The following is an 11,365-nucleotide window of genomic DNA, read 5'->3' as shown; positions in this document are numbered from 1 at the left end:
ATGGGACTTTCTATGTATGCAACAAATGTTGTGCTAAGGTTTAAGTATTCAGGTAATTATACATGGGACCGGTTCTATCGTACAGTGGGGGAAACAGACAGCAAATCAATGAATATAAAAGGTTTGAGCTAAGTGCTGTGAATGAGACCAATAGATGGCTAAGCTAGAGAATAATGTGTGAGGAGGCCTCATGGACAACTCTGAGCTGAGTTGTGACTTTTTAGCTGAGACTTAAAGGATGAAAGGAGCCAAGTTTCGAAAGCAGGGTCATCTTCACCGTAAATCAGTTAAAAATAAACACTAATCTCTCCAGTCCACTATTTCCCACCACCCTCGGGTATGGGCAAGCCCCCGACCCCCACCCCAAAAAAACCCTCTCTCTGCCAGTACTAAAGATGGCGCCTGGTGAGGGCGGGGCGTCCCCGCGCCGGGTGAGGCCGAGACGGAGTAGGGTCACGTGGTACGCGCAGAGCATCCGGGCCCCCAGCGCACCGCTGCGGGTGGGTACCGGAGCGCCTGAGCTGTCAGGTGCTGCACTCCCGGCCGCCAGCTGGTGGGGCCAAGCGGGGCGCGCCCGCCGCTCCCAAGCATGGCGTGCTCCTTGCCTCCCTGCGTGGTGGACTGTGGCACCGGGTAAGAGCCCGCACGGTCCGTATCCCTGTATCCTGTCCGGCCGGCAACGTCCTGTCCCTGCCACTCGGCGGTCCCTATGCCCCAGGGCTCCTGGCATCCAACCGCGGCCAGGTTGCGCCTCTCGCTGACCCCGCAGCCCGTGGCATCCCACCTCCTCGCTTGCATCAGGGTCCTCACTTCCTCCAGTTACCTGTGCCGGGACAGGCTGGGTCATTCCTCCTGCCCTGCACAGTTCCTTCTCTGTCCTCAAATAGTCGACCTTTAACTAGAATGCATTTCCAGGGCCACGCGAAAAGGTCATTCACTTTGAGGAACGATAAAGAATTGAGGGAGTGGCATTGCGCCCCATACCAATCTGTCCCGATTCTCTAAGCCGCCCACTTCTTCCTCAGTGCTCTGGGTCCTGCGCTTGAACGCCGGTCCCATCGCTAGCATGCTAGCTAGCATCGCACCATTGCCCGAGTACCAGTTTATTTAACTCTAAATTACTGCAGATCCTTTTCACGTTACTTTTGGGTCTGACGTTCTTAACTGATTCTATGCTCTCTGCACACCTACTTATGGAGATATTTATGTGGACCTAACTACTTGATAGCTTTTATTGCTCGCCCTGCTCTTGACCAATGATCATCCAGAAGATAAATTGTTGCTAAACTCTTGCTTTAGTTTACAGAGATTCACTTTTTAGTTTAATAAAAACCATTTGGTTTTAAAAAAAAAACAAACTCTGTTTTGAAGAACAAAATCTAAATTTGGGAATGCTTATTGGTAGAATAGTTTGGTTTTTTATTTTTAAAAACTTTTTGTGGTGTGATTGATTTAATGTTTGTTAGGATCTGCAAAAGAGACCTGAGGAAATTTTTTGGTACTTTGAATTGCTCCAGCTCAGCTGATTTTAGAAAAGTGATTGCTGAATCTCCAGTGCTGGTAGATAGCTTAGAAATTCAAGCTTGCCATCTTGCATTATGGGTGAAGTGCCTAATGAAATAGTCTAGAATTAAATTTAGCCACTTCAAGACTTTTCAAGTAGGGGTGTTAATCATCTTTGCCACAAAATATTCCATGATATGTTCACCTTAGCAGTGATTCTTTTCTGTAGAAAAAATGCACTTGGTTTTGGTTTCCTTGGCAACCTTGTGGGGGTGTCTTCTTCAATTTGCTACAGTCCATCTCCTGATTGTTTTTTTATTTTGCTGCCGAAGCGACCAGTAGTGGTTACAAGCTGGAAGAAAACAGCAAAAAACAAAACCAAAAATCCTCCAAAACCCTGCCTTTTTGTTTATGTTAATTCTTTCTGAAATATACATTGTACCAGAAATTGTGTAGTTAACTATTTTAAGAAGTTACTTTGCTACTCAAAACACAAGGCAAAATTGCTATAGAAAATTAAACCCTTGGGATAAACTGTTCGCTCTGTTAGCTCATTTCCATCTTAGTTCTATAAATGCAGTATTAAATCCACCTCACCCCACTCCCCTTGTGTCAAGATTGAGGACACCAGGTAAAAGTATTTTTTATTCCCATATTTGTATGTAAGAATTTTGCTTTTTTATTTTTAGACTTGTAGAAAGAATTGAAATACAAAGGATTTCTTGATAGTAGCAACAAAGTAATACCTACAAGGTTTGTCATGCCTGTAATATTCATAAGCTGGGAACCTTCTCATCATTCTTGTTATAAATATCTAAAATGTGATGTTCATTTTTGACCTTTTAAAATAAATGATAAATGTAATTTTGTTCACTCTGAAACATAACTTAAGAATATTGTGCTAGTAGTTCTTCTGTGACTATTTCTCGTTGAGCACTAATACTGTTTTCTAGGTTGAGTGTTACCTCAAAATAGACTATTATATGATAAAATATAGGTATAAAATAACAGGAACCAAAGAAAAGAATCGGCGTGGAAAGTCACCATAAACTTGAGGTCATTGGTTCCTATCATGGGGCCTTACCTTTGCAGTTAGTCTTTCTGTCTGACAAAATTGAAAGAGAGACATTATCATTTATGTAACTCCTGTCATCAGAAAGAAAGAGAAATCATTGTTTTTCAGGTAAAAGTACCTTTTCTAGCACTAAATCCTAAAAGGAAAAATAAACTTTGAACTATTAATAGTGGGCACTGATGATTTGTAGACCGTGTCATAAAGAGTGATTTTTATACCATATAAATATCTTCCTGTTAGCCTAGTATTCTCTGATAAACCTGAAGGACCAACTTGGGAGCCCCATGTGCTGGGAGGCGGGACCACGTGACCCAAAGATAAAGCTTCTCTACTGAAAGGAGGCATGAAGCTACGTGATTTTCAGAGACTATTTCACAAATTCCAGTTTCACTGCTCATAATCAAACTTTCTTTATGAATATTTGTGTTTTTTATTTTGAAATAATTTCAAATCTACTGAAAGTTAGGCGTTCACACATCTTCGTGAATTTCAGACCAGGTAGCCCTTCCTCTTTTCTCTCTCTGTAAACTTGAATAATAGTCGTTTTATCTGGTTTTCATTATAGGCTTATTGATATTATCCTATCGCTCACAGCATTGTACTGCAAAATACATCTTGAAATATTCTTTTTGATGAGGAATGTGATGATGCCATTCTTCAGTCTGCCATTCCCTGTGTAGTAAACCAGATGATTGTCTGATTGAGAATCATCTTTACCAAGTGATAGGTCTGGAAGGTGAACAATAACAACAGAGAGGTATGCAGTTGTTAGAAAAGTCAGCCATATGAGATGGGAGGGGCAGCATTTTCCCAGGTGTAACACTCAGAAGACAGGAAGCACTAGGAAAGAAGAATGGATGGAAATGGTAAACATGGAAGAAGTGGGATTACAAATCCATGCCACACACACACACAGTATGTATAAATTTAATGGAAAACCCATTTGCCTAGTATTCTTGTGTGCATGTACCTTAGTTTATTGTATTCTTAAATTGATGGACAGTTAGGTGGTTTCCATTTTTTACTATTGTGAACAGTGCTTCAATGAATGTTGGTATGCATATGTATTTTTTTGTCTTGGATCTTAATTTCTCTAGGCTGTATTACCAGTAGAGAGGTTTCTGGGTCTTATAGTATTTCTATTTCCAACTTTTTTTTTTGAGGAAGGGCCATACCATTTGACACAGTGGTTGTACCATTTTACAGGCTGCCAGCAGTGCCTGAAGGTTCCAGTCTTTCCACACCCTTGCTAGCATTAGTTGTCTTTTTGAACTTTGCTAATAATGCTGGTGTGAGATGATATCTCATTGTTGTTTTGATCATGGTGGGGCACTCTAGGATAAGCACTGGACTGCTAACTGTTATGTTAGTGGTTCAAATCCACCAGCTGTTTCTTAGAAAACCCTTTACAGGGTTGCCATGAACTGGAACTGATTTGATGGCACTTAACAACTACAATGGCTAATGATCACCAATATGGTGGCTATTGCAAATGGTATTTTTCTGATTTCCTTCCAGAGCTCTCTTTGTTAGTAAAAGAAATATGATAATTTGTATGTTGTTTTGTATCCAATATTTGTGGCTATTTTTTAATTGGTTCTCTACTAGAACATCAGGAAATTAGTTTGTAATTTTCTTTCCCTCACATTTTTCTCTCCCAGTATCCAATTTGGAACAAACAAACACAAACCTTTTATCTTCCAATTAGGCAGTCAGCAAGCTAATTTTATTTGTGTATGCTGCGGATTTTCTTCCATCCTCACTTTTTGATGGTTTTGTTTTGCCTGTGTTGACAAAGTACAGAAAGAATCCTCGTGGTGCTGTAGAATAGCCCAGGACTGCTAACCACAGGATGAGGTTCAAAGTCACCACCTGCTCTGCCAGAGAAAGATGGGCCCATAAATATTTGCAGTATTGAGAACTCTATATATGGTTACTATGAGTGGAAACTGACTTGATGGCATTGGTTTGGCTTTTAGTTTTGGTCAGAGTATAGAGACATTGATTACTATACTTCCTCCATTATAATCTCTATAGACTTTCACTTTTGAAAACTCCTTTAAAGTACTAATAGCATAGATTCTTCCATATGTTACAGATCCTTTTTTATACATATTAAAACTTACTGCTGTGAACTGAGCAAAGGTGTACAGAGACAATCATCAGTTTTATATTCAACAGATTCTACATTTTGTTTCATCTCAATGATGTAGTCCCCTCCTTGTAACGACAGTTATTTCCATTCCACCCTCCTTCCCATCCCTTTTCAACCTTATCATTAGGTAACGTTGCCCTTTTGATCTTGAGAAGGTTGTCCATTCTATGGTGAGCATAACCTAGTTAGTGTTGTCCCCTTGATATATGTATCTACTGCTTGGCTGAAACCTGGGCCATGAGGGTGAGTTTCATTCCAGACCTGAAGGGTTGTTGAGGGCCATAGTCTCAGGTTCCTCCAGTCTCTTTCTGAACAGTATGCCCTGTTTTTTGTTTTTTTAAACGAATTTATAGTACTGAGTTTTGTTCTACATTTTCTCTCACTCTTTGCAGGACCTTCTATTGTAATCCATTTCAGAATAGTTGGTAGTAGTAGCCAGGCACCATCTATTTCTTCTGGTCTCAGAATCATCGTGACTGATGTTCAGATGTTCCATTGGTCCAAGCTTGGACTGATTCCAAGCATCTTCATTTTTTTTTATCACTCTTCTGTGTGTAGAGAGACCAGTAGTTGCACCTTAGATGGCTATTCATGAACTTTTACGATCCCAGTTGCTACTCACCAAAGTAGGATTGTCTTTGTGGAGTATGTTATGCCAGTTGACCGGGTGTCCCTGAGACTATGGTCATGGGCCCACAGGCGCAGCAAATCATTCCCTTGGCATGTTTGGTAATATCTAAGACGTTTTCATTATTTCCCCCCTTCTGTGCTTCACCACATTCATAGGTGTGTTTGTACCTGTGTATATTTGTCGTCTGTCAAACCCTTGTATATTAGTTGGTATACTCCCACTCTCCTTCCCATATCCAGTCAGCCTGTGTATCTGTTCATGAATCTATCCGTAGAACACTGTTTTTCTAGGGTTGTGTGCATATATCCTTTTTTTTTATTAAAAGGTTCTTTTAAACTTTTTGAACATAGAATGGTATAAATTTACATTCATTTAACACTCTTTCTTCAAACTTCCAAAAATGAACAAAACTAACTAAAAACAGAAAATAGCTACAACGCAGACCAGTTTTGAAGCTCACAGTGGAGCTGTGGACCACTTGTGGTGGGAGGAGACTAAGATCTGGCATTTCTGAAAACCTGACTGGAGGTGTCTAATGCTATAGGATTTACTGGACCGCAAGGTTGGTTTGAACCACAAGGTTGGTGGTTCAAGTCACCAGCTGCTCCTTGGAAGCCCTATACAGGGTCACTATGAGTTGAAATGGATTCGACGGCACCTAACAACAACTATCTTAAATTAGAAGTACCTGAAAGGCACCACTCACAATACTAGCTGAAGTGTTGGGAACTGGGAGATGAATAGGCCATTGGCAAAGAAGGCTGTTCTGACAGCAGTCTGTGTCCATGTTACAAAATAGCAGTACATACTGAGCTGAAAGAGAGGTCATGTAGTTAGTTACACTGTTGTTTCTTTTTTTTTTAGTTTGCTCCCTAAAGGGAAAACTAGTGAAAATGATGTAAGGGGTAATTTCTGATACCTAAGTGGGCCATCTCTTTGACCCTTTTTCGTTAAATCTTTGGAATTGGATGTGTCCTTAGAATAAAGGATTTACTTGAATTTGTGGGAAAGTATGAAGGGTCTTCAGAAAGTTAATGGAAAAATGGAATGAAAGATAATGGAATTTTTCAAGAGTATTTTGAAGCCCCTTTGTATAACCTACCCAATTTGAAACTTCTGGCTGCCTATTATTCCAGCTAATTCTTTCCTTTTTCTTTCTCTAAACAGCCTAAGTATTGCACAGAGATTATAGGCCATAGATATTCTGTGCCTGAATAAGCTAGGAGAAGAGTCATTTACTTTTGAGTAACTAGAAGATTAAAAAAAAAAAAAAAATCTCCCCTATTCAAAACAAAATAATGAGCAAAAGGAGCCAATTTAGGTCCCATGCATAGAAAGTAACGAAAGGAACACGACAGCAAAGGTAGATGAAAAATATAATTTGGAAGAAGAATTGTCTCAGGAGTCAGAGTAGAAATTCACACCAAGACATGTTGCTTTCAAAAAAATATTTAAGGAGTCATAGACTTAATAAAATGAAGAGCAAAGAAGGGATTCAAAATGATAAAAGGGAAGATAACAAGAGGATGTAAAAGTAAGGTATTGGTAAAAGAAAAAAAAAATAATTTCAAAAACAAGAAAGTAGACAGGTTCCGAGAGTATAAATTTGAGGACATTAGAGCCATGTGCACAAGAAAAAAGGAATGCGCTGAATCACAGTGACCATGTGCACAACAGACAAATTACTGCCTGGTCCTGCACCATCCTCACAATTGTTGTAATGTTTGAGCCCATTGTTGTTGCCACTGTGGCAATCTGTCTTGTTGAGGATAGTCCTCTTTTTTACTGACCCTCCACTTTACTGAGCATGATGCTGTTTACTGAGCATGTCGTGTTGGTTCCAATTCATAGTGACCCTGTATAGGGTTTCTGCGGAGCAGCTGGTGGGTTTGAATCACCAGCCTTGTGGTTAGCAGTCCAGTGCTTATCCCTTAGCCACATCAGGCCTCCTTATCAAGTATGTTGTTGTTGTGTGCTGTGGAGTTGGTTCTGACTCATAGTGACCCTGTGTTGGATTTCCGAGGCTGTAAATCTTTACGGGAGCAGAAAGCCTCATCTTTCTCCCACGGAACAGCTGGTAGTTTCGAACTGCTGATCCTGAGGTTAGCAGCCCAATTCGTAACCACTACGCAACCAGAACTCCTTACCAAGTATGATTGTTGTTGTTGTTGTGTGCCATGGAGTCGGTTCCAGCAGCCCGATTCGTAACCACTATGCTACCAGAGCTCCTTACCAAGTATGATAGTGATCTGTAATTCGAGACAAAATGGAAACTATGAGAATAAAAGAGATTCACTATAGTCAGAGTGTGTTTTAGAAGAAAAATAGGATCAATGGAACAAAAGAACCATCCCAAAATATGAAACAAAAATAATTTTGAAACAAAGGATCATAAGTAATTTTCTAGATACAGAGGCTCAGTGTGAACTGGAAGAAATTCAGTAGCATCATTAAAATGGAGACATCTTGGTGAATTTACTAAATCTGATACAAAGAATAAGGTATTTTTCTTAAGAAGGAAAAAGCATTTTTTTGGGGGAAAAAACACACAGTTTTTTTTTTTTCTTGGAAAACCAAAATCAGCTCAGCCTCAGACTTTTCCGCAGTCTGATTTGCCAGAAGGTAATGGGGCCCTGTTCAAGAAGACTGGGGGTGGGTATGTCACTGTGATTGGATAGAGATGTCATTAAAGTAATGACATTTGGAAATGTGCGAAAGCTCAAGATTACAGCATTTATGAACCTCACAGAAAAATCTACTGAGCCAAGTAATAAGCTAGCCAACTGAACGATGAATCAGTGAAGATTCCGTAAATGGAGAAATTATAATATCAAAATGCCAGCTGTAATAATTGAGTAAATACTGACTCAAATGTAAACAGTACAAACAGAATGATAATAGACCATAACAAAAATTTCTGAAAGGTCAGTATATTAAGGAAATAAAGTTGGGACCAGGGAGAGGGAAACAAGATTGTGCTAATAGTCTCATTTTTCATAGTATGTGGTTAAGATACTATTTCTTTTTGTGAATTTGATAAATTGACAAGTCTGTGGTGTGGTGTTATAGGATAAGCACGGGACTGTTAACTGCAAGATCGGCAGATCAAACCCATCACCCACTCCATGGAAACCCTGTACAGGGTTGCTCTGAGTTGGAACCAACTTCATGGCACTTAACAACATTGTACTAAAACCAGACTCTGAATATCTTTAAGGTAATACAAATTGGAAGAAAGAAAAACATTAAGAAAGCAAGCTATTGAGTAAAAGAAAACAAAGGTAGCAACTCAGAGTAGAAGAGTTGAAATAAGAGTCAGGCCTATGTTTGTTGCATGTGGATGAATTAATCTGGTTATTGGATTTAAAACTAAATTCATATTTTTTACTAAAACTTAATTCTTATTTTTTACTAAAACATATAAATCAGTCACTCAAAGTAAAAGGATGGACAAAAATATGCCAAACAAATGCAAACAGAAAGAATGACTATGGCAAAAACTTTAAATGGAACAGACATTTTATTCGATTTATTTTTCAGTTCATTAAAAAAGTAGTTAAAAATTATTTTGCATTGGGTGAAGTTTACAGAGCAGATCATCAGTTTTCCATTCAACAAATCATATGTGCTTTGCTTCATCTCACTGACTGCAAATTGTAACATCACTTACTCTGTTTCCTCCCTATGTGTTTCTAGTTTCCATTCTTCTTCTTTCCCAAGACTTCTGAAGTCTGCCATTGGATTAATGCTGCATTTAAAAAAATCTCAAATGGTTGACCTTCTATGGTGTGTGTACCTCACAAGTGTTTTCCCTCTTATGAACCTATATTTATTGCTTGGCTTAAAACTGAACCACACTCAGTTCCAGACCTGAAGGGTGACCAGGGACTATAGTCTTGGGATTCTGTCAGTCTCTATTGGATTAGTAAACCTGGTCATTTTTATGATTTTGAGTTCTGTTGTATATTTTCCTCCCACTTTATCCAGGATCTGCTAATGTGATCTCTTTCAGATGGATGTATAGCCGGGTACCATCTAGTTCTTTTGTTCTCAGGGTCATGGAAACTGATATTCATGTGTTTCATTAGCCCATTGCACTAATTTGCATGTGTCTTAACTTTCTATCATTCTTCTTTTCTCCTGACAGGACAAGACCAATAGTTGCTCTCTAGATGGTGTCTTAGGCTAGGTTCACTAGATAAGCAAAACCAGTGAAACTTACTATGTATATATATATATAAAGACAAGTTTACATCTAGGAAATGGCTCACGATCGTAGAGTTGGGAAAGTGCCAAGTCTGAATCACATGAACCAAGAGAAGCATGCAGGTCCGGCACTCAGGCAGGTGAACAGGCAGGCAGACAGGAATCCCAAATCTGGGTCAAATGACAAAGATTGTCAGGCAGGTCCAGCAGGCAGATAGACAGGGAGACAGGCAGGCTGGTAGACAGGCAGGCAGGCCACTGGCTCAAGTCCAGAGAACTTGAGATTGGAGGCTGACTCAGATATAAGCTACAGATCTAGCATAAAGCAAGCAAGTTTGCCTGAGTGTCCATTATGTTGGAAGTAGGTCACGTCCATGAGGAAACTTCCTTTCAATTGATTGGCTCATAGCCATTTATCATAGGATTAATTGCACTATATTGACATTAAACTTTTAACTATCAGAGCCCCAACACTCCACCCCTTATCAACTTGGTACCTGTAAACCAAATGTATAATCTCTAAATAAAGGCAGAAAGTCATACTGTGCCTAACATGATACAACTAAAACATATATAACTGAAAATGCATTGACCCCATTTACATCTTACATATCATAAATGAACAAAGCAAAAATATTTGATGGACATGTATGAAACAAACAAAAAAAATCTATATTCATAACAATTACAATTCTCATTTCAGTAACTGGTCACATGGCCATAGCTGATATTTAGAACTACCTTCTTCAACTCCCCATTCCATATTTTCTTTGCCCCTCAGCAAGCACCTCAGCTGGTTGTGATTCTTTACCTGGTGGTGTGACCCAAATCTTTATTCCTGAAGGGTATGGCCTATTAGTAGTCATGTTGGAATTGGGTTGTTGTAGTTTACCGTTGACTTAATCACAGGCATGGTAGGACTAAAAGATGTCCCAAAGAATCCCCTGGATTCCACACATAATCTATTATTTACCTCCGTTATGTAACTGCAATCTAATTTCTTCTTGGTAATCAGGATCATTCACACCACCCAGTACAGTAACTCCCTTCTTTGCCTGTTGATCTAGAGGCAAGAGCAGTGCAAAATGACCAGGGGGCATTTTTAAACTTTCAATTCAATGGAATCAGTGCTGTATCTCCAGGTGAGAGTATTCCTCCCTCTGGAACTAAAACGTCCATAACCAAAGAGCGTAGGGTCATAGGGACAGGAAGCAAACATTTTTTTTTTTAATGTTTTATTATGAATTATGTGATAGTTTACATGGGAGAACATTAATTTTACATTCATCCTATCGTATTTCGTTTCATTGCCATGGTTATAATCCCCTCCATGCATCATCAACCAACCAAAGGGTATATGCTACAAGCCTGCCCCCCGGTCATCAACGTACAGCCCCTCTCCCTTTCTCTGTCTAAAGTCCCCAGCAGCTCCATCACTCCACGTCATCATCTCTGCCTCCATCTCAGGCATCACTGCTTCTCTGGGTAGGGTCCCGCTCTCTGCTCTTCTCCCTTGATGGTCCCAGGGACCTCTGCTCCTAGACTGAAAAGTTAAATCACTCCCCTCCTTGCTACAAAATGTCTACCTTTATATTTCAAATCAACCCTCACAAGCAGTCCTGATAACAATTATTCACTATTATATCATAAGAGACCCATCCACATTTCATTTCATCAGCCCCACCTACTACTCAGCGGAGATTTTACCTTCCTTCATGCCCTCTGAATCAAGGTTCTTTTGAAAGCTTGTAAGCCAGTCAGTTCTTGCTTTTGTAGTCCTTCCCTTCCCCCCCCC

General features: G+C 39.7%; 1 protein-coding gene across 1 annotated transcript in view; it reads left to right on the top strand.

Moving 5' to 3' along the window:
• The first annotated feature begins 555 nt into the window (after window positions 1-555).
• Window positions 556-11,365, top strand: part of ACTR3B (ARP3 actin-related protein 3 homolog B (yeast)) — a 237,677-nt gene continuing 226,867 nt past the window's right edge. The window contains exon 1 of the mRNA XM_006873668.1: window positions 556-633. Within this exon, the coding sequence (XP_006873730.1) occupies window positions 590-633 (44 nt within the window). The 5' untranslated portion in view covers window positions 556-589. The remainder of the gene's footprint in view (window positions 634-11,365) is intronic.

The sequence above is a fragment of the Chrysochloris asiatica genome, unplaced genomic scaffold (assembly GCF_000296735.1).
Source record: "Chrysochloris asiatica unplaced genomic scaffold, ChrAsi1.0 scaffold00249, whole genome shotgun sequence".
NCBI lineage: Eukaryota > Metazoa > Chordata > Mammalia > Afrosoricida > Chrysochloridae > Chrysochloris > Chrysochloris asiatica.
The sequence above is the reverse complement of the archived record's forward strand: the minus strand, read 5'-3'. Positions and strand labels throughout refer to the sequence as shown.